Below are 24,669 nucleotides of genomic sequence, written 5' to 3'. Positions count from 1 at the left end.
TACAGGTACACACAGGTACAGGTACACACAGGTACAGTAACACACAGGCACAGTAACACACAGGTACAGGTACACACAGGTACAGTAACACACAGGTACAGTAACACACAGGTACAGTAACACACAGGTACAGTAACACACAGGCACAGGTACAGTAACACACAGGTACAGGTACACACAGGTACAGTAACACACAGGTACAGGTACACACAGGTACAGTAACACACAGGTACAGTAACACACAGGCACAGTAACACACAGGTACAGGTACACACAGGTACAGTAACACACAGGTACAGTAACACACAGGTACAGTAACACACAGGTACAGGTACACACAGGTACAGGTACACACAGGTACAGTAACACACAGGTACAGGTACACACAGGTACAGGTACACACAGGTACAGTAACACACAGGTACAGGTACACACAGGTACAGTAACACACAGGTACAGGTACACACAGGTACAGGTACACACAGGTACAGTAACACACAGGTACAGTAACACACAGGTACAGTAACACACAGGTACAGGTACACACAGGTACAGGTACACACAGGTACAGTAACACACAGGTACAGTAACACACAGGTACAGGTACACACAGGTACAGTAACACACAGGTACAGGTACACACAGGTACAGTAACACACAGGTACAGGTACACACAGGTACAGTAACACACAGGTACAGTAACACACAGGTACAGTAACACACAGGTACAGGTACACACAGGTACAGGTACACACAGGTACAGTAACACACAGGTACAGTAACACACAGGTACAGGTACACACAGGTACAGGTACACACAGGTACAGTAACACACAGGTACAGGTACACACAGGTACAGGTACACACAGGTACAGTAACACACAGGTACAGTAACACACAGGTACAGTAACACACAGGTACAGGTACACACAGGTACAGTAACACACAGGTACAGTAACACACAGGTACAGTAACACACAGGTACAGGGCAACTGGACTTGATCAAGAAACTAAAAACAATAATGGGTTAAGCAGAGGAAGAGAGAGTGTAAAATTGGGAGCAGAGGCAGGAGAGACTTAACACCACTTACTGTATTTCAGTCATTATTTGATTGATTGATTTCAATGTTGTAAAATCTCAAAGGAAGATAGAGTGGAATGGCTTGGCTTTAACGTTTGCGAATCCCCACTGACAATATTTATTGAGTTGTAGTAGCGTAGACTTTTCAAATCTCCCTCATGCAGCAGTCTTAAAGCTGTCTCTTAACAATTTGCAATTTGCCATTGTGCAACGTTAAGATCCCAGTTACAGGCATATTTACTCGCGCCTCTTTTGTGTTTAGACTATATCCAGTGTCCGTACTGTCAGAGGAGGTTCAGCGAGAACGCAGCCGACAGACACATCAAGTTCTGCCGGGAGCAGGCCGCCCGCATGCCCAACAAGGGCAAGTTAGGAGATTCCAAGAAACCACCTCCTGCTCGCACACAGGTAGTAGCTGACATGCACAGACTACACGCACACGCACACGCACACACACACACTCACTCACGCACGCACGCACACACACACACACACACACACACACACACACACACACACTCACACACATCAGATTGCCAGCTACTTACAGTAGCAACAGCTTTGATGCATGACTAGGGGGTTAACGTGTGCCAATAAAAACAGTGCAGTCCAAACTCTGCCTTCATTATCTCTGTGAAGTTTGCACACTGTGCCATGATGGAGTAAAATAGCGACTTGATATTTGATATGTAAACTTGTACACACAGGCACAACCGCACCAGAGGGCATGACACACAGGCTCATTTCATTGTAGACTGGGGTATGGTGGTATGACTCAAGGAAAACAACAGCTAACACACTTTTTCTTGTGTAACGAAGGACATATTGTTTTTGTTCACCTTCAAAAGTGGTGATTGGACTTCAAACCCAGCCCTTTTGTGTTATGCCCTCTTGGCACTGCTAATTGATCTAACACTGGCTCTCTGTCGCTCTTCAGCTCAAGGCTTCTACTCCTGTGAAGAAGGTCAACTCCCCTGTTGCGTCCACCACCCCCTCTGCCTCCTCTCGTTTACCCCAGAGATACAACTCTGCACAGGCCCCTGGTAAGCTGGATCTACGTTGTTTCTGCGGTACTGGTTTACTTGGTGGTTCTTTAGTTGACCATTCAACTTTCGTCTACATGTTTGTGTTGCTTTTCTGTGTAGTGCAGAAAGAGAAGACAGACATTTTAACTTGTGAGTTTTTTTGTTTGTTTCAGGACAGCTCAGTCAAACACTAGCCCCTTTCAGGACTGTGTTGTCACTGGCTACTCACCTCCTACACAGTCTCTTATACGATCGTTATCAGAGGCGCTAACATAAGTCTCAAACAGCGGTCAATGTTAAAACATTCATCTTACACTCATCTTACTCATCTTAAGTGTCACAGAGACATTTCAAAGGTACTCACCGACGCAGAAGGGTTTTTAGCGCGAATGCGGACCCTACACCGGCGACCGAGGAGTAATATGATACGGACTCACGGGAGTGCGCGTAGGCCGGCTAATTGTTGTTTAACACGTTCACTGCCAATGGCGAGTTGACTCGTCAAAAAAATTCCAACGGTTCACTGCCAATGACGAGTTGAGACGTAAAAAAAAAAAAAAAAAAATCTTTGACGGTGCTACGTGGATCAATGCCCCCCACGTCTCCTATAAAATTATTGGAGCTACCGAACGTGTACAACCCATTCCACCGACCCACTAAGTGGCGACAGTGCTCTCCTGACTAGAGGAAGGCAAGCAAAAAGCAGTGTGATCAAGCCATTCTCATGAAAATGGATGGGCGAAAACGCTTTCGTTTTCGCGCTGATTGCTGGCGGTGCGGGATTGCAAATTTGCATAATAGATTACGGGTGGAACACACTTTGAAACACGCAGCATAAATATGACCAGAATCGCAAAAGCTTCATCAAAGCTCTCAACCAAAACTCCAAGTAACGAGCGAGTCCATCCAGACTTCCTCAAAGAGCGGCCGCGCAGACAGGCACAGCAGCAGCAAAGCAATGAGCCTGGTGACGCGAGGTTTACAGCAGCAGCAGCAACGAGCTTGTGACACGGCCGCTGCAGCCAAGAAGACACACACGGAGGGAGGAGTTGGAAGCAGAGGGGGGTTTCCTGCTGTTATGGAGGAAATTACTGTTCAAAACTATTGTTTAGATGTCTGACGTCTTACTGATGCCAAAAATGAATGGTTAAAGTGACTGTTCTATCGAATTTCACAAAAAGCCGTTTATCTCAGAATAATTTTTCTGACGCTGAAACCATGCTGTATTCAACTGCTAATGCTTACATAACTACTAACTCTACAAACTAACTCTTTTAGACAGAGAAAGCACACATTCTATTAGTTCTTTTGAGATATTGTGTGTTCACAAAATCTTAGCAGAAAAGAATCCTCGGGTCTTGAAAGATGAGCCAGAATCCTCAAAAAAACCCTCTGGCAGAACCTACCTACAGTAAAAAAAAAACGGCTGGCAGTGAATGTGTTAACATGCAGGCCAACCGGCTAGGAGCGGGTTATAATACGGATTCCACTGCATGTTAAGAAGTGGCTCATGTGTATCAGAGGAGACATGAGAGTCTACTTGACACCCTCCCCAGATCGACAGAGGGGGTGGAGCAATGACCGGGACCACTTAAACAGGGGGTATTGACTAAGTAAAATTGGGAGAAAAGGGGGGGGGGGCATTCAACAAAGCCGTGTGATAAAGTGAGTTAAACAGACACTTCCTAAGTTCTAATTGGCTGAGTTGTGTTTGATGCTATATTGTAAAATACCCAAACTGAAATGGGGCAGTTGGCTACTTACTTCATGAGTCATAATATCAATAAAGAAGCACATTATAATCCATTGTAGTTTGTCACCAGAGAGCATTCATAACCCAGCTATATTTCTCAATGGGTACAAATCATTCAACTTTAAAATGCTAATTCGTTGCAAGAAGCCGTGATAGTGAACCTTGTTCCATGTTCACTTCTGACTGCTGCTTTGCTTTTTCACTTTGTTTCAGCCCAACCTCCATTCATCTCTATCACACTTCTACCATCATACCTTATTTTAATTGTTCATAGTTTAGCTATTTAACTGACATTTTTATCCAGTCAGCACAGCTTACAATAGTTGGGTTTCCATCCAAAAGTATCGTAAATTTTAATCGAATTTTCAGAAAGTCGGCAAAAGTAAATGCGAAATAATGTGCGTTTCCATCTGCTGCTATTATGCAGCAGATAGAGCTGTCAATCACCTGGTGTTTGAGGCTGTCTGGGCTGCTGATCTGCTGCTAGACCCGATACAGCTCTATTAAACACATCTAACGTTATTCATTTAAAGTTTCTTGATGATCTACAAGTAGACAAAGGTACTATAAAGCAATTTCTGGATTACCAGGTGCGACTCGGCAACCATAACGTTATAATCCACGCAGCAGATAGTAAGTGAATACAATTTCATTCAATTCTAGAAGTGAGTCACCTTAAAGTTAATATCCCAGTCCCACCATTATTTACCATGTGTAGCCCTATTGTGTAGGCTACACGGCATGTAATGTTTTGCAGCGATCAAGGCAAACTGTGTGGTTTTTGAATGGAGAGACGACGGAATATCACTTCATCTGTTTCCACTGCACTTATCACATTTTCCTTTTATCGACACACCCGACCTTTCCACCTTCCTCAAGCGTGAAAAAGTTTTTGCAATATTTGGAGGCTTTTGCGAATTTTGCAGCGTTTCCACACTTTGCAAATTGAAATTTTGCATAGAAACAGGTGGATGGAAACCCGACTAGTAAGTGCAACAGTAGAACAGTTTTCTTTCCTGTATGTTTTGTCTTATTTTAAATGGCCCTTTGCTGTTGCACTGTTGACATCTTGTAATAAAAAGTACATTATGAATAAAATCCTTTATTATTGAATGTTGTTGTTTCCAAACGTTCCATCCAAAGTTGTATTTTGCAATAGATTGCTCAGTGTGAAGACCTTTCTTCAGGCTGGGATGGATCAGCTATTTTTGGCTGTTTAATGAGATTATCACATGGACTACACTGACTCATTGCACATGTTTTCTTTCTCTCTCTCTCTCTTCCTCTTTCTCTCCTTCTCTTTCCGTAGGAATCCCATCTAGTAAGGTCTCCTCTGCAAGTTCGGTGAGGAGTATTCCCTCCGACCTCTCAAGCCCTCCATCAGGGTCAGTGCACACACACAAAAACACACATGACACAGCACAGCAAAACTTGTTTGTTTGAAACTACTATAACTACTGTACTTCATACTTTAAACGATTTTCAGACGGCAGCCCGTCTTTATTGTCACACAACACACTAAAACACATGCACGGAGGGCCACAACACACACATGCTGACGGTGGCCGGTGAAATTTGTCCTCTGCATTTAACCCATCCTGGCTTTGTCCTTTCCTCCGGGGGGCAGGCCAGGAGCAGTGGTCGCTTTCTCGTACAGCGCCCGGGAACCGACTTCGGATGTTGTCGTCACTGGTCGGATGACGATGACGATCTGATCTTCTGCATGTTTTTAATGGGGAAGTTGGGCTCAAAACAGCACCTATAGGTCGCTTCCGGAAAGAAGCGCCAAAATTGGCACAAATACTCCTTGTGGACTGTTATTTTGATAAAAGTAACTGGCCACGCAGAAATTTTATTTTTTTCTAAGATGGCCGCCATTTCCAGCCTGAAAACACTATTTTGGTGGCAACTTTGGGTAGAATTTTCCAATATGAATGATCTTGTTATCAAACCATACATTTATGACCACAGAGTCAGAGAAGCCAGATTTATTCCATGAAAATTTCAAAATGGCTGCCATTTTAAAGATGGCTGCCATTTCAGCAATTTTTACCATAGGATTTCACTGTGCAGGGTGATTTTGATGATTCTGGTGTCAAATGACAAGTTTTTAACTCATTGAGTGCTAATGACGTCGATCGGCGTCAAAGTAAATAGTAACGTTCAGTGCCAATGACGTCGATCGGCGTCAAATGCGTTTTTTGACGGTGGGACGTGGATCAAAGCCTCAGGCATCTCCTGTACAAATATTGTAGCTATTGAAGGTGTATAACCTATTTTACGGACTCATTAGGTGGCGACAGTGCTCTCCAGATTAGAGAAAGGTCAGGAAAACAGCAGGAAAAAGCCCCGTGATGAAAGAGAAAGCGCTCATGCTGGAGCCAGAGCCGTATAGATTGCTCTGGCTGGAGCTGACATTGGCTGCGAACAGCAGTCAATCCGCGCCCACAACTGAGCCCCTCTGTCTCTGCTGCATAGTTTCTCCACACGATTAGCCGCCAGAAAAGCAGCACCCGACGCCGAAGGGCCAAACCATTCTCATCAGTCCGGTTTGGCTTTTCGGTGTCGCGCTGGGAGCCGGCGCACAAAAACGGAGCTCCGAAAATAGACGCTGGGTGCGTGAGGCTGTGTGTTAGTGTGGGGAGGAGTTTGCAGCTGAGGGGGGGGGGGGGGGGGGGGTCACACAGGGCACCACAGGGCACCACACAACTACACCTCGTCACTACATCAGAAAATATTAGCTTCAGAGTCAGTGAATGTGCTTGAAATGCTTCATTTCACAAAAGGCGGAATATCTCAGCTTCTAATTTGAAACGTCTGTTTTTGCTGAAAACAACCTATCTTCTCCGGCTCATAACTAAAGAACGGAAAATGGTATCAATAAACTTTTTTTTGCTGATGATACAATAGAGTCTCCTCGTTCTTTGTGCGTGTTCGGTGTTTACATAGTAATATCACACAATATTCTGTGGGCCTCGAGAAATCACTGAAAACGCTCTGAAAATCTGGCACTGGGAGCGTCCGTTCTCCAAAAGTGGCTGGCACTCAATGAGTTAACTATGGAAATTTAAAAATTATACATCAGAAATCATTTGTATATCTCCTTTTACCATTTACTCTGCATATCTTTTCAAAGTAATGTGAAAATATGCATAAACAACAGTATTTTAGCACAACTTTTATTAGAAATGTATAGGAAATTGACATTTTATTTTCACAGGGAGCGATTATTTGGTTACAATTGAATATGCATAAGCTATAAATAAATAAATAAATAAATACATTAATCTATTAATTAATAAAGTACATTTGATCTAATAATTACCACTTTTATAAATGGACACCTTGCTGTAAAGTAATTACATACATTTTTGCTAAAACAATAAATAGCTTTGAAAGAATGAGAGTCAAGGTGGGGACAGGAAATCAATGAGGGGGGGGGTCATCTCCTGAGTGTCCTGCAGGTGGTGCAGGCTGGCGCTGGAGTAGTCCTTGACACTACAGCTGCTAGGCAGGCTGACCCCTGAGTTGCTCATGTTGCTGGTGCTCCGCTCCAAGTAGCCCAGCTAAAATACTGTTGTTTATGCATATTTTCACATTACTTTGAAAATATATGCAGAGTAAATGGCAAAAGGAAATATACAAATGATTTCTGATGTATAATTTTTAAATTTCCATAGTTAAAAACCTGTCATTTGACACCAGAATCATCAAAATCGCCCTGGACAGTGAAATCCTATCGTAAAAATAGCTGAAATGGCAGCCATCTTTGAAATGGCAGCCATTTTGAAATTTACATGGAACAAATCTGGCTTCTCTGTGGTCATAAATGTATGGTTTGATAACAAGATAATTCGTATTGGACAATTCTACCCAAAGTTGCCCCCAAAATAGTGTTTTTGGGGCGGGAAATGGCGGCCATCTTGGAAAGATCGAGATTTCTGCGTGGCCAGTTACTTTTATCAAAATAACAATCCACAAGGAGTATTTGTGCAAATTTTGGCGCTTCTTTCCGGAAGCGACCTATTTGACATTGAAAGTGCATTTTTTGAGCCCCACTACTGGGGGAGCACGGGGAGAAAATGCAAACTCCACACAGACAGAAAGGCCCTTACGATGAGGGTGGTTCTCAAATTTCTTCAAGTCAAGGACACCTAAACTGACACAAATTAAACCACAGACCCCCATTTGATAATATTTTGTCCCTGGGTCTCCCATCTGATATGCTAGGTCACAAGCACACATTATTGCTGTTGGCAGTTTGACATGATGCATTCTTGAGGGTATTGCGCAATACCAGCGCAGAGGCCACCTGCAGTACTACAAGTACACAAAGCCCAGCTGATTTTGTTGCTCCATTTTTCGCCATAAATGTTTGTAAAGTGGCAAGTATTGAAACCTACGACCCTGCTTTTAGGCATCAAAAGTAATCAGAAATTAATTTAGTGATGAAAAATGTTAACTTTTAGACGTGTTGCATTCTGAGATGCTTTTTCTGCAACACAGTTGTAAAGAGGTTATCTGAGTTACTGTTGCCTTTCTGCCTGCGCCAACCAGTCTGGCCATTTCCTCTGACCTCTCTCACCAACCAGGTGTTTCCGTCCACAGAGCGCTGCTCGCTCACTCGATGTTTTTTGTTTTCCATACTAGGGATGTCAACGGTTAACCGTTAATCGATTAACCGTCGCTAACGTCGTTGTTCGGTTATTGCTGTCGGTCTATCAGTTAATATTAAAATTTTTTTTTTTTTTTTTTTTTGGTCTATTTACTCAATGAGCTCATGCCCAAACAAGGCGTGTCTATTTAGATGCTGAAATGTTAATGCTTTTTGTGTTACAAATTCTAACACAAAAAGAATTTGTGTTGAAATGTTGATGCTTTTTGTTAATGCTTGTTAATGCTTTTTGTGTTAGAAATTCTAACACAAAAAGCATTAACATTTCAGCATCTAAATAGACACGCCTTGTTTGGGCATGAGTTCATTGAGTAAATAGACAAAAAAAAAAAAAAAAAAAAAAAAAAAAAAATTTATATTAAAAAATTATGAATTAACCGATAGGTTAATCGATTATTAGCGTCGGTTAATCGAAAGTGAAATTAACCGAAAATTGACATCCCTATTCCATACCATTCTGTGTGAACTCTAGAGACTGTTGTGTGAAAATCCCAGGAGATCAGCAGTTTCAGAAATACACTAACACTAAACACTAAAACTCACATTGAGGTCACATTTCAACCCCCTTTCTGATGCTTGATGTGAACATTAACTGAAGCTGCTGACGTCTATCTGCATGTGTGCTAGTTTAACCAATGACCCAAAACATAACTGGATGTACTTTGTGCCCACACTTTTTCAGCTTGGGAGCTACTTTTAAAATGACCAAGTCAAAGTGATCTACCGAACATATTTATATACACTGAGTATACAGTGGAAAACAGTGGAACAGTGGAAAAACAGTGGAAAAACAGTGGAAACAGTGGAAAAACAGTAAAAAAAAAAAAAAATTTTTTTTTTTTTTTTTTTTTTTTTTCTTCCCCAATGCCACGCGATCGACCACACTACCTTCGCGATCGACCGGTCGATCGCGATCGACGTATTGGGCACCCCTGTCTCCCTAATAAACTTTATTATAATATATCATGGCAGCACAAGTGCCTCTTGTTTTGAACTTGCACATTGAACTTGATTCATCTTTACAAACCCAGCCTTCCAAGTAACTATACATTTGACTGCTCCATCCCCTCCCTCTCATACATCTGATACACCCACGGTGTAAGAAGGAGCGCTACCGCATGTCCTTTGTCCCTACGGCTGTCAGACTTTTTAACATCCAATAATAGTTCAGCACAATATAGCACTGTTGTTGTTGTTGTTTTTATTGGTAACTATTGTTATTGTGTGCTGCTGGCTATAGTTTTGCACTTTATAGTTTTGCACTTTACCATTCTAATGGCTTCTGCTGCTGTTGCTATTGTTAGTTGTTGTTGGTAAGTATTGTTGCTGTTCTTATCTTTTAGTGTGTGTATTGGATTTATCTTTGTGTTTATTTTTAGAGCTGTTTTTATGTCGTCCTTGTGAGAGCTGCTGTAACGAGTAAGTTTCCCCACTGTGGGATTAATAAAGGCAATCAATCAAAATCAATCATCTGTCTCGTCAGGGTGGGGGTTAAGACCCCCCGAGCAGTGAGCACTGGCTATGGCTCTGTGAAGAACACTCAATCTGGAGTAGGACTCAACAAGAAGAGAGTAGACAACTACAACCCTAGGTAAGCCAACAATCTGATTTTTTTTAGCCCCTCCTTGCTAAATCCTTTGACAATTTACTACGACATCTGCTAGAGGGTCACAGGACAATGTGAGACACACAACAGGAGACGTTTTATTTTTTCTCCTTTTTTTAGGTTTTTATTAGGCATATTTCTGTTCTAAAATAGTAGTCAAGTCAAGTCAAGTTTATTTATATAGCCCTAATTCACAAGCATGTCTCAGAGGGCTTCACAGAAAGTATGTCTAGCTAATTCTAGCTGACACAACAGTAACAAGAATATACAGAATAAAGATAACATTTGAACAATTGATAATATAGAAAATATAGGAATGAGGGGAGAGCAGAGGAGAGAGCAGGAGAAGGGAGAAGAGCAGGGGGAATGTGAGAGAGAGATGGGGTGGGGAGGGAATGGGAGATGCTGGAGGGTATAGGAGGTGGGGAAGGAGCAAGAGGAGAGAGCAGGAGAGGGGAAGGGAGGGGAGGTGTGGGGGAGAAGAGAGCAGGGGGAGGGAGGAGGTGGGGAGAGAATGAGCAATATAGACGAGGGGGGGGGTGGGGAGAAAATAGGAAATGTGGAGGAGGAGAGAACAGAGAAGGAGAGATGAGGGTGCAGGGGAGGGAGAGCCAGGGTAGAGAAGCAGGGGGAGTGTGAGGGAGGGAGGAGGCGGGGAGAAAACGGGAAACGCGGAGGAGGAGGGAACAGAGAAGGAGAGACGCAGGGGGAAATGCGGAGGAGGAGAGAACAGAGAAGGAGAGGTGGGAGGGTGCAGGGGAGGGAGTGCAGGGGGAATGTGAGAGAGGGGAGAGGACAGAGAGGAGGAGAGAACAGAGGAGAGGTGGGAGGGAGAGCAGGGGGAACGCGAGAGGAGGAGGCGGGGGAGGGAACAGACCTCTCTGCTCCCTCCTCCCCCACATCCCCCCCCCCCCCCCCCAGAGAGAACAGAGAGGAGGAGAGAACAGAGAAGGAGAGGTGGGAGGGTGCAGGGGAAGGAGTGCAGGGGGAATGTGAGAGAGGGGAGAGGACAGAGAGGAGGAGAGAACAGAGAAGGAGAGGTGGGAGGGTGCAGGGGAGGGAGAGCAGGGGGAATGCCGGAGGAGGAGGCGGGGGAGGGAACAGACCTCTTTGCCCCCTCCACCCCCACATCCCCCCCCCCCCCCCCAGAGAGGACAGAGAGGAGGAGAGAACAGAGAAGGAGAGGTGGGAGGGTGCAGGGGAAGGAGTGCAGGGGGAATGTGAGAGAGGGGAGAGGACAGAGAGGAGGAGAGAACAGAGAAGGAGAGGTGGGAGGGTGCAGGGGAGGGAGAGCAGGGGGAACGCGAGAGGAGGAGGCGGGGGAGGGAACAGACCTCTCTGAGAGGACAGAGAGGAGGAGAGAACAGAGAAGGAGAGGTGGGAGGGTGCAGGGGAGGGAGAGCAGGGGGAACGCGAGAGGAGGAGGCGGGGGAGGGAACAGACCTCTCCGCCCCCTCCTCCCCCACATCCCCCCCCCCCCCAGAGAGGACAGAGAGGAGCAGAGAACAGAGAAGGAGAGGTGGGAGGGTGCAGGGGAAGGAGTGCAGGGGGAATGTGAGAGAGGGGAGAGGACAGAGAAGGAGAGGTGGGAGGGTGCAGGGGAGGGAGAGCAGGGGGAACGCGGGAGGAGGAGGCGGGGGAGGGAACAGACCTCTCCGCCCCCTCCTCCCCCTCCCCCCCCCCCCCCCCAGAGAGGACAGAGAGGAGGAGAGAACAGAGAAGGAGAGGTGGGAGGGTGCAGGGGAAGGAGTGCAGGGGGAATGTGAGAGAGGGGAGAGGACAGAGAGGAGGAGAGAACAGAGAAGGAGAGGTGGGAGGGTGCAGGGGAGGGAGAGCAGGGGGAACGCGAGAGGAGGAGGCGGGGGAGGGAACAGACCTCTCCGCCCCCCCCCTCCCCCCCCCAGAGAGGACAGAGAGGAGGAGAGGGATTCGGGAAAAATAGGGGAGAAGAGGAGAAGGAGAAGGAGCAGAGGGGGGGGAGAAGGAGGCGGGGGGAAAACGTGGAGGAGGAGAGAACAGAGAAGGAGAGGTGGGAGGGTGCAGGGGAAGGAGAGCAGGGGGAATGTGAGAGAGGGGAGAGGACAGAGAGGAGGAGAGAACAGAGAAGGAGAGGAGGGAGGGTGCAGGGGAAGGAGAGCAGGGGGAATGTGAGAGAGGGGAGAGGACAGAGAGGAGGAGAGAACAGAGAAGGAGAGGTGGGAGGGTGCAGGGGAAGGAGAGCAGGGGGAATGTGAGAGAGGGGAGAGGACAGAGAGGAGGAGGGAACAGAGAAGGAGGGGCGGGAGGGTGCAGGGGAAGGAGAGCAGGGGGAATGTGAGAGAGGGGAGAGGACAGAGAGGAGGAGAGAACAGAGTGGGAGGGTGCAGGGGAAAGAGAGCAGGGGGAATGTGAGAGAGGGGAGAGGACAGAGAGGAGGAGAGAACAGAGAAGGAGAGGTGGGAGGGTGCAGGGGAAGGAGAGCAGGGGGAATGTGAGAGAGGGGAGAGGACAGAGAGAACAGAGAAGGAGAGGTGGGAGGGTGCAGGAAGTGGTAGGGGTTCGGGAAAATAGGGGAGAAGAGGAGAAGGAGCAGAGGGGGGGAGAAGGAGGAGAGAGCAGGAGAAGGGAGGGGGGGTGGGATGTGGGGGAGGAAAGAGCATGGAAAGAGAGGAGGCGGGGGGGGGGGAGTGGGAAGTGTGGGAGAGGGGGGAACAGGAAGGGGGAAGAAGGGAAAGGAGCGGGGGAAAGAGAAAGAGAGGGGGGGGGAGATCAGACAACTGACTACTCTAAGCATTAACCAGAGCTAACTGGGACATAGTATCTAGCTAATCTACAGCCTAATCTGGCCTATCCTACTCTGCTCTAGTCTGATCTTTGCCTGAACACTATAACAGGTCAGCCTTAGGCTGTAGCTAATCTATCGCCTACCTAAACTGTTCTAAACCAACCCAGCCCTCGACCCCCCCCCCCCCCCCCCCACACATAAGGCGTGGGAGAGAAGGCCGGGCTGGGACACAGCGGCGTCCCCACACCCCCAGTGAACGCAAGAAAACCTTTCCACCATATGGATTGCCTCAGTGACTTGGCTGAGGAGGAACCTTGTGAGGTCGTTGTGCTATTTGGTCGTTGTGCTATTTGGCTATGGCTAGCCTTTCTATTGACAGCCATGGCTGTGAATAGAACTCGTTCCCTTGTATTTATTTATTATTTATTGATGATGTGACTGCCTGACAACAGCAGCAGGATGAATTCTGAAGTGTTTCAGGCAATATTATCTGCTCATGACAATATTGCCTACAGTACACAGAGTTCCCTCCAGTTGCACACCATCTTTTTTATTTTTAAAGAGTGTACAATAATCAACCATGACAAATTTAGATGAGCAGCATACCAACTTAACAGTACACTGAATATCATCATGTCCTGCCTCCCAAACAAAAACATTATATTGTACACAGGTGCACATACATGCACTCACACAAGCATACTTACACATTGTATATAAAAAACATACAAACAATTAAAATAAAATAAGAAAGAAACAAGCAACGACGAAGTTGTGATGGTAACATGATATGTCCTTAATTTATAATGTCCATAGGGACCCATACTGCAGATGTCCAAGTCGGTTATGAATCACCTTGAGAAAAGTTTTCCAAACAGAAAGTAGGGGGCACCACAGATCTTGACAAATGTGACCACGGTTATATTTTTCAAGAGTTAATCTCTCTATAGGCAAAAAATATATTTATTTATTTGGACCAAGAACATCTAAAAGTGCTAAGTAATGCATGCTCCTATTTTGGAAGAATGAAGCTCCTACAACTTTTAAGTTGCACACATTTGTGGCGTTCTATTTTTGTATGCTGTATCACAACTATTCATCATCTTTTCGAGACAATCCCACTGAACAATGTCCTTTCCTTATTCACGCTTGTTTCACTTTTGATCAGAAAATGTCTTTGGCAAGCTTTGTGGGGGGGGGGGGAGAAACGTTCCTTTAGATTAGATTAGGTTAGGTTAGATTAGGTAGTTTATTTAACAAACTTCAAGTACAGGGTAAAAAAAACATAAATGACATTGTCAGGGAAGAAACAATAACTCCAATAATCCTTAGACTGGAATCTCTATGGCTCAATATGTAACACTGACTACTAGACAAACACACTGGACAAACACACTGGAGTGTTACTTTCAAATTGAAACGCTTGATCAACATGATTAATAAGGAACAATCAAACACCCGCTGTTTGATATCTAGCAATATTCTTACTATTTCAATACTCTATTGTTAAGATTAAACATTGATGGAGATCTTTGTACTTTTACTTAATGTTAATTCTGTTATGTTATGAGGTTTTATCTGTTTGATTGCGATTTTCATTATAATATTCAGTAGTAGTAAGTAGTCTTTGAAATACATTTTCTGTTAGGTGTCTAGCTGAAAAAGCGCTACATAAACAAAGCATTCTATGATTTGCTAACATTATTGTTATCCATCACTGGCGCTTCTGTCTTCTCTCTCAAACCTCTCAGGAATGATGCCAATAGTGGGAACGAAGTGGACAACGGTGGAACGAAGAACAAGTTCTGTCACTCGTGTAGGACCAGGTATCCTATCGAGTCAGCCAAATTCTGTTGCGAGTGTGGGATCAGGCGGATGTGTATCTGAAGGAGCACAGAATAGAAGAGAGTGGCGGTGCGCCGATACTCAGACTGGCATCCGAGAATTTCCCCAAAAATAAAGTCCGATATGATCCAAGGATCAGAAATCAGGGATGCAAACTAGTTACCTTTAGGTGACAGTCACCTTTTTGATCCCAAAATAGGGCAACTTGTGTGAATGATTTCTGAGTAGTTTCTGAGTCTGCCCTGGTGTCTGTCACCTTTTTCACTCTCTCCATGAGTTTGTATCCCTGGAAATAAAACACCAAGAAGCTTGAGCCTCTGCTTCACACACAGACTGATGCGTCATCTGAAAGGGAGATTTGTTATTTATTTTTGTCCAGAGCACTAACGTGGTCCAAATCGGGATCAGATGGGTCAATAATTAAGAGTTCAGTACTCATTCAGTAGTGACACACTAGTATTGGTGCATCTGTGCATGGAAGAATAAGATGGTAGCGGAGGTGAAGAGGGAATAAAGCTAGTAAATGAGTTCAAATGTGAAAAAGGAGAAAAAGGAAATGTGTGGGGCACTTATTAGAGGTGACTAGTTCTTGTGCCCTTTTATTCTGATCCCCAATCAACCATAATATGAAATCCTGAATTCCTTTCTCCCATCGCCCTCCGCTCCCTCGCATACAAAAATATATTCCTGATGAAGTGCAATATGATTGACTACTGAAAAAGACAATGTGTTTATTGTAAAGAAGAAAGGTTTTGAAATTTGGGAAAGGTTTCACACGCCTTTGACCGGGACCAGTCAAAGCTAGCTGTTAAATCTCAGTGCTACCTGTTTGTTTTTTGTACGTTACTTTAAAAGCAATGTTTGTTTCCAACTCTCTTATTGCTGCCATTATAGGCCTAACATTTATATACAGGTGTTTTGAAATGTAGCATTACTCAAGGGTCAATCCTTTTATTCCCCCTCATTTTATACAATGAAATGAGTTATTTATTTTCATATATTATTTTCCATCTGATTTTTGCTCAGTGACTCTGCTTCTTTTTTTAACGTTATCTATAGAATTTAAATGTTTTTATTTGGATGTATGAAACTTTTAAGGCACCTTGATACGTTACATTTATTTTCCCATTTACAGTGTTTCTATTGAGTCAGTATTCAGTTGGACATTACAGGTGTTGAGGATGAGTAAAGTTCTGCTGCAACGACTTTATCCATGCCTTCTCTTGCCCACGGTTTTATTTCAAAACCATGGCTATTCAGGATTTTGTTCAGAATTGTGACTTTGTATAGGCATCCCCCCTGTGCCGCAGTATCCTTGCTTATACCTTTAACTATGCTACTGGTACGGCAGTAACTTCACATAGCTAAGGCACATGAAACACAGGAGGGTCAGACTAGACACATGTCTACAGTCAGATTCCACATCTTATTCCAGGTACTGTACTTTGTTAGGGGATACACCGACATGGGAAACAAGTGGAGAAAGTGTCTCTACTTGAGGTGTATGGGTAATGATCTGTCACTGTCACTCACATCACGATTGTGGTACTTTGGGGAGCAAGACTTTGTGTGAGAACCCCTTCCCTCCCCCAGCACCCCTAGAGGAAAACTATTTACTGTACATGACAAGCAATGCTTTCACGTACTGGATAGGTTCATTTGCCTGTACTGGATGCAGTGGTTGTTAGCCCAGATACGCTTGTGCACTTATTGTCATGTACTGTATTATCCACCCTCAATAAACTTCTATGAAGAGCGCTGCGATGCAATTGTGAGTGTCTGTGCGAGCGAGTCAATCTACACTGTTATTAGGTAAATAGGGAAATAATTAAATACAATGCATTTCACACTTGCACAGAAGCCTTTACTTGGTTTTATATATAAATATATTTGGCATTTATGTATCATGGGTTATACATTAGTTTAGTATGAGTAACAATATATGATACTATGCTGAGAAAACATCCATTTTACATAAAGAAATCGACACAGCTGTGCATAGTCCCTGGAGAAAACAGAAAATGGCTTAGATTAATTATGATAGCTAAAACTGGGGGTGAAGGCACCAACCATTATCCCTTTTTTGTTTATGTAAACCAACAAATGGCGTGCTTAAAAAGTGACGTAAGGTAACAAATGTGGCAGTTGAGCACTTAAGCTCACCAAGCTACCGTATATCAAGTATACTTTATACACGGACACTATATCTCTGATAAGGCTATCAAAAAATACACAGGAACCATTAATCAAAGCTCCAAATGAAAGCGATGAGGAAGCATCTTTTAGATGTATCACGGAGCAGACAGAAATCAGTCGTCTGTGATGGAATGTACTCTTAAAATGTCAATCATACTCAATCATACTTTACTGTTAACACAATGTACTGTATGAGTGTCTAAATCAACGTCCCGAACAAAAGGAAGAGCAGTTAGATGTGCCAAGACTAGTTATTTGTTATTCTTATCCAAAGTGAAATCAAAACTGCCTTTGAGCACCTTCATAATCCCTGGTCATACTTGTGCAGTCAATGCCAAGTGCACGCAATAGTCACAGCATATCCCTCAACATCCAATGGCTAAAAAAATATCCCTTTCAGCTGCACATATCAGCTCTAATAGACTTTAATGCACCATGTTCATCAGTCTCAGAGAGTCTTTGGATGTTCTGCTGCTTTCATGGAGTCCATAAGACATTCTTGTGCATTCAGCATGATCAGAGCTGGTATAATGTAGGCCCTGACCACATTGAACCCGATGTGTTGGAGGGACTTGAACTTAGTTTTCTCCAGTTGGCTTAATGTCTGGTTTCAGAAGAGTGAGTGGACATACACCATCCAAAACAGCTGCAGGAGGGAGAAACTGCTACTTCACAGGGGAGCTTAAACAAAGTGGAGACTTCCTCTTGTGTAATCCAATGATGGTTTAGCAGGACTTGCTTCAGAAAGTTTTCTTTTTCTCTCTGTGGCTTCACAGTTTTCACTAGTTTTGTCTCAGTTTGCCAGGTCAGTTTAAGACTTATCATCTGAACTCAACATCTCGAAGCATGTAGTCAGTCTAGTCAGGATCGCCCGGGCTCTGCACAGCTTCTTCTTCTCCTTGCTCTTTAGATGTCTCCTCTAGTGAATGGAAGTCAACAGACAAAGATGGTTAATATGGAGCCTACTGTACTTTAGGCCTAAGATTTCTGTCAATTGGTATAATCAGACAAGGAACATTGTATTTATACTAGAGTATCAAGGGGCCGAAACCCTAGGCTCGCTCGCCACACGCAGTTCGGTTGCTGTGTGGCCTCGCCTGCTCTATTGGCATGCGCAGCACACTATAGCGCTCAACAGTCATGTAACGTTTCTTGCCACAGAAGTGAATTCCCAATTCATTTTCTCCATAGACATTTTGAAAAATCCTTATATAACAAGTATTAAGGCTTGAACCAAGCCAACCAGTCTTCCAGAGAATCGTGAGTGACAGCGGTGTAGTGGTCCCTGGAGAAGTGCGTGGGTAGACTGTAATTTACGCCTTTATGCGCATCAGAGGAGATTTAGAAGTGAGTAGAGGCAAAGCCGTCTGAAAAATAAGTAGGTAGATGCCGTCTGCCTGCATCTACCGTTTCACTTCTACGTTTCACTTTCAGCAAAAACAAAAAAGAAAAGCAAAAAAGAAAAATCAAATTTTCAATCTTTTTTTCCCTGCATTAATTTTTTGTTTTTGCTGAAACTGAAATGTTTTATGGTCACTCACGATTCTCTGGAAGACTGGTTGGCTTGGTTCAAGCCTTAAAACTCGTTAGTAACTAACTAGTAACTCGATAGTAATTAATGTAGTAATATAGTTAGACGTTATATAACATAAGGATGTACTATGGGTGGACAGATGATAGATAATGATTGATAAACGGATAGTAATGTATTAGTTAGGCTATAGGTAGATGTATTATATTATAGTATTATATGCCTGTATATACTGTATAGTATTTTAGGAAGATTGTGATGGAGGTTACATGGTTATTTGGATGGACATATGCTGTAGAACCAGGTTGAGTGGGTTTTTGTTTGTTTTCTCTTGTTTGTCTTAAATTTATGATTTTAAAATGTGTTTTGTCTTTTACTTTGCATATTTGTAATGTATCTGTATTGTTTGTTTTGACTGTGGACCCCAGGAAGAGTAGCTGTTTCCTTGTGTAATGGCTAATGGGGATCCTAATAAACTAAACTAAACTAAACTAAACTATATAAGGATTTTTCAAAAGTCTAGAGGAAATGAATGGGGAATTCACTTCTGGGGCAAGAAATGTCACATGACTGTTGAGCCAATTGCACAACTTCGCATCACTGATGACATCCTGTCGCTGATGATGTCACAATGCCTATGCCATCACTGATTATGTCACCTATGACATACCTATGACATCATTAGTGCCTATGACATCATCAGTGATGTCATAAGATAATTTCAATAATGATGTCACTGATTATGACATCATCAGTGGGACAAAAATTGAAACAAACATTTCCCACCTGCTCCCTTTTATATAACCTTATTTTTTTTATGTATCTAATTATATACATATATATTATTTTTTATATATAGTACATAGTATGTATTATATCTATATATGTATATATTTAAAATCTGCTGCTCCTGAAATGAACTGCTGCCACACTCCTCGCACTTTAATGCCGCCAGCTGTGAGCGAAACAAAATGAACTTTAAGTGGCTCCCTGTTGAACACATGCACCTTAAATTGTTTTCCTTGCTCTTACATCAGGTATTACCGTATGTTGTTTTTATGATGTCTCTAATTTATATGTTTTTATATTGTTTTCCTTTCTTAGTACTCAGTTGTTTTTATGACATTTTATGATTTATGATATCCTAGTTGATCTATTCACCAGGACCTTGAGTTCATATTTCGTTCCCTTCCATGTTTCATGTTTTGGAATGACAATAAATATCCTTGAACCTTGAACCTTGATATAATAATAATAATAAAAGGAGGATAATACAGTGTTAAATATACATTCATACATGTATGTATGTCATTTGGGTAGATTTTACATACATGGATTAGACATATCCCTAGATTAAAAGGTATGTGATGTAGGGCTGGGTATCGTTCAAAAATCTTTGATACCGGTACAGATACCTTGACTCCTGAACATAAATTTTTCGATACTTTACTCTCTTTGTAATAATACAATTTTTAATTTCAGTTGTAAAAAAAAAAAAAAAGTCAAAATTTCAAAATTTCAACATTGTTATTTATTTAGAACATAATTTATTTTACACACCACACCAAATAAACCCCCTCCCTCCCTCCCTCCCTCCCTCTCCTCTGCCAAACCCATCCCTACAACCTCCAACCTGTCACAGTCTGTCACCACCAGGGCATAGCGTGAGGACACTGTTGTGTTTGTCTCTGAGGAAGCATGCAATATCTTTCCCAAGATCTTCTAGATTCTAGGAGGTGAACATTGAACACGATCACTGGCACTCGTCATTGACAAGCTGCAAGGGTAATCTCATGCTCGTATACAAAAATTTGGCATTGAAATTTGGCACGTGAATTGATACTCAGCATGTCCAACGTAATTTGGTCGGTGCCAAAAAAGTATCAAAGTTTGATACTCAGCCCTAGAGTGATGGTACACACAGTATATGTCATCACTGCCATACAGTATGGGTACATACATGGGTAGGGTTGTATGGTATTGGGTACATACAGTATGGGTACATAACAAATTATGCACACTCAAACTAGGCTTACTCCAAATCTGTGAAACTGGGCCAAATCCAAGGCTGGTCTAAGACACTCGTCGATCTGTGAATCCTAATTGTAATCACCGAATACTGTTCTGACACTATAGCCTATGGCCAGTTTGAACAAGGTCTGTCTGTAAAAAGTAACACAAACCTGTAGCAAGTGCAACACCAAAGCATGTTACAGTATGGTGGTGTAGGTGCCTGTGTGGTGAGACCTAAGATCTAACAAGGCCCTTGTTTTGCTCTGCCTTATGACTCAAACTTTAACTATGAGCCTGGTATAACTTGAATTAGATGTGATGTGTGTACTAATGTTCAAAATAAATTAGCCTATTATGAACAGAATACATGTCATGGGTATAGTGAGATTTTAGTTTAGTTTGGGGAAAGTGCTAATCACATTCTAGCTTGTTTATATTTAGTCTACATCTTACTTTTTTGTTAAGTGCGTGCAGAGTTGACCAACAGAGTTGGCTGGAGGTTATGTTTTTCCCCCTCTTTGTCTGTCTGCAGGATATCTAAAAAAGTTATGAACGGATTTGCACAAAACTTGGCAGAAAGGTTAAATGTGATTGCTCCCCTGTTGGAGTCTTTTATCTTTCCCTGTAGAGTTTGCTCATGTGTGTGTGTGTGTGTGTGTGTGTGTGTGTGTGTGTGTGTGTGTGTGTGTGTGTGTGTGTGTGCGTGCGTGCGTGCGTGCGTGCGTGCGTGTGTATGTCCATACTATACTTAAACAGACATCTGGCATGTGTTTTTGCAGGCCTAAAGCTGGCTTTCCACACCCACTGGCCAACAGGGGGCGCTGTAGTGGGCATGTTCAATCACAAAAAAGCGCCTAACTTCCAAACGGATTCACATAACACCACCAAACTTTGTAGGAAGGTTGGTTAGGTCAAGACTAACTCATTAACTTTCCACACCCACTAGCCAAAAGGGGGCATGGCAATGACCGTAGCCAATCCCAAAAAGGCGCTTAACTTCCACACGGATTCACGTAACACCACAAAACTTTGCAGAAAAGTTGCTCATGGACTAAGGATGAACTGATTGACTTTCCACACCCACTAGCCAAAAGGGGTGTGGCAATGGCCGTGGCCAATCACAAAAAGGCGCCTAAACTTCTGAACGGATTCACGTAACCACAGAACTTTGTAGAAAGGCTGGTCATAGGTCATGCTGGTCATAGGTCAAGGTGTGGCTTTCCACACCTACTGGCCAAAAGGAGGCGTGGAAATGGGGGTAACACGCCATGGCGAATGTATGTACTCTACCGAGTGCCCTCTATTATTTATTTTTTTATTATTATTATTATTATTATTATTTTTTTGCCTGAATTAAAAGGTCCAGCTTTCTGACTTCATACAATTTTAATGGACTGTCTGTTTCAAATACACCTGCCAAACTTTGACATGGAAATGCAACCTGAGTAATCAAAAGGCAGCCAAATGTCTACATTCTTTTCTTGTTCCTGCTTCCAAACCTCCAGTCCATCTCACCTTCCACATGCACATCTTCTGCAATAGCTTGTTTCTGCATGGCACCAATTTAGATTAAAAAAACAAATGTGCTTGTGTTTTGATACTCTCAGGGAGGGAGGAGACCGGTTGTGTTACATGAGTCACACACTGTTTGAAGGCAACACTTAATCTGCCTGGCAACATTCCATATCTTAGTCAATTCATGAATATGCCAAGATCTCGCCCTGAGAAATCGAAAGTTTATTCAAAGTTCTACCATGGACACCTTGCTGCCCCTTTTGGAGAGCTAATAAGTTTAAATAAAAAAACACTTTTAAAACATGATTGCTGGCATGAAAATAGTTGTTGAATATTGACCATGTTAAGATTTGACATGTTTATTTACATCATTAGTAAGGGCTAGAAACCTTGCACGCTCGATTTCTGGGGTGGAGACTGGAGATGACACACACACACACAGGTCTGTGAACCACCATCATTGATTATTATTATTATCATCATATAAAGATTTTGGTCGTTTGAAGCCAGATTCATATAGGAATATCAAATTTTAAATTAACATTAGGATTAGACGGTTGTGACGTCAGTATTCAGTCTTAACAATCATATATTTGCTCCTTTTCTCACTCACTCCTATGTCACCACCTGCTCTCCCTGCAGGGTTTGAGATTAAACTTTTTTTTTATCACCAGCCAATATGGCTGCTAGATTTTAAAGTTACAGCCAATTAATTTCAACTAGCCAAAATGTTTTTCTTGAAATAAAGCAGAATATGAGTGCCACTGGGTTAATATAAGCATACGTGTCAGTACAAATAAGTTATAGCATAATGAATCTATAAATTACAGCAGGGCTATTCAAATAAATTGTAAGGGACCGGGGGCCGGACCGTTCCCCGAGCCAGTACACTTGACACAATGCGCCACCACATTTTCGCAGCCGCGCTGGAACTATTATTAAGTAGGGGGTGCTGTAAGGAATGGAATCTCGGCAGCGTCAAAGAAAATTTTATGTTTTTTGGACTTTTATCCATATTTAGAAGAATATTTAATTTTAAATTAACATTAGGATTATACTGTTGTGATGTCATTGTTCAGTATGTTCTCCTTTTCTATTATTAGTATTAGTATTAAATACTGAGTATCTCATGAAAAACCATTAATAATGCATCTTTTGTGTTTAGCTCCGTCTCACAGCATTGTAACATTGTAGTGCAGCAAGAAAGGAAAACTACTGTAAACATTTGAACCATATTTCTTGTTTAGAACCTATAGCTAGCAACATCGCCATCTCCTGAAAAACATTAATATTGCACCTTTCTTGTGGCTACATCACAGCATCTACTGAAAAACATTTATAGTGGATCTGACTTGTTTAGTTCACTTTAGATTCACATCACATCTGAAAAACAACCAGTCGAGTGTAATAAGTAAATGAGGTTTAATTCTAAAAAGAAAATCTAAAAAATCAACCAAAAAAAAACCCAAAAAAAAGAATTTGGGGAACTATGAGAGAAATAAAGAGGATTCCCGCACACTGTCAATTACTTGCAACAAACTTTAATTAATTACTTGCAACAAACTTTAATTAACAACGTTTCGGTCTATCGACCTTCATCAGGTTAAATGAAGGTTGATAGACCGAAACGTTGTTAATTAAAGTTTGTTGCAAGTAATTGACAGTGTGCGGGAATCCTCTTTATTTCTCTCATATGTACTGCATCTCCGACGCACTTGCCTTTAAGAGACTGAACGTGTGCATCAGCTCCTTCTGACTTTTTTTGGGAACTGAAATGTACCCGGGCCCGGGCCCGGGTCACACGGGCCCGGGCCCGTGTGGCCCGGGCGGTTCCGCGACCTATGGTGGCTGTCACCACTTTGCCAGTGGTGATACGGGAAAGCATCCTTGTCTGTTCTCCAGCTCGGCGATGGGGACAAAGTTGTACTTTGAGAGCCCTGGCTGTCACCACAGGGCACGATGGAACTATCATGGAGTGTCATCTCGTAATTGTTCTTCAGCGTTGTGTGCTCCTTGTTGGCCAGCTTCAGCATGGCCTCACTGATGTAGTGCACCTTGCCTTGATCCACTAAAGCGACACACTTGTCCACCTCCTTGTTGAAAGCTGTGATCTTGATCTCCCCACTCTCATCATCCACAATCTCAAAGGAGAAGACCTTGCTTGGTTGTAGTTCCAATCTTTCCTCAAATTTCCTCTGCAGTTCGCTGCTCTTTCTCTGTCTTGAGCCAATTTCTGACATTTGACTTGGGCATTGTTGGCACAGTCAAGTAGTGTAGTACCAGTCCTACTTAGCCCTTGTTCACACTAGGGCATTCACGACTAGTGAATTTTACTAGTCGACTAGTCGTCCCTAAACGTAGTCGACTAGTCGACTAGTCGTTTTTTGTTTTGTTTTTTTTTGTTTTTTATCTTTAAGAAAGAACATGAGGTATTTACACAACATACATGGACTATCATATCCCATATCCCATATCCCCCACAAAGAACATAAAAACACAACAAAACAAAACAAGAAAACTGCATAAGATACACAATAATCCAAGAACAAACAAGACTATTGGACAAACAACCAAACAAAAACAATGCATTCAGCTCCTATCCTGATAAGCCTAATGACACTGGGGTAAAAAGTTCTTAAAGTCAAACTCTGTATGTGGTTGCCAT

The 24,669-nt window shown here is 42.8% G+C and overlaps 1 protein-coding gene across 1 annotated transcript in view; it reads left to right on the top strand.

Annotated features, from left to right (window-relative positions):
- The window catches only part of LOC310772418 (zinc finger C2HC domain-containing protein 1A-like), a 31,891-nt gene extending 15,417 nt beyond the window's left edge, over positions 1-16,474 (top strand). The window contains exons 5-9 of the mRNA XM_083632222.1: positions 1,344-1,489; positions 2,019-2,124; positions 5,169-5,244; positions 10,018-10,125; positions 14,656-16,474. Coding sequence (XP_083488348.1) covers positions 1,344-1,489; positions 2,019-2,124; positions 5,169-5,244; positions 10,018-10,125; positions 14,656-14,791 — 572 coding nt within the window. The 3' untranslated portion in view covers positions 14,792-16,474. The remainder of the gene's footprint in view (positions 1-1,343; positions 1,490-2,018; positions 2,125-5,168; positions 5,245-10,017; positions 10,126-14,655) is intronic.
- The last annotated feature ends 8,195 nt before the right edge of the window (positions 16,475-24,669 follow it).

The sequence above is a fragment of the Poromitra crassiceps genome, assembly GCF_964638095.1.
Source record: "Poromitra crassiceps genome assembly, chromosome: 2".
Lineage (NCBI taxonomy): Eukaryota > Metazoa > Chordata > Actinopteri > Beryciformes > Melamphaidae > Poromitra > Poromitra crassiceps.
The sequence above is the reverse complement of the archived record's forward strand: the minus strand, read 5'-3'. Positions and strand labels throughout refer to the sequence as shown.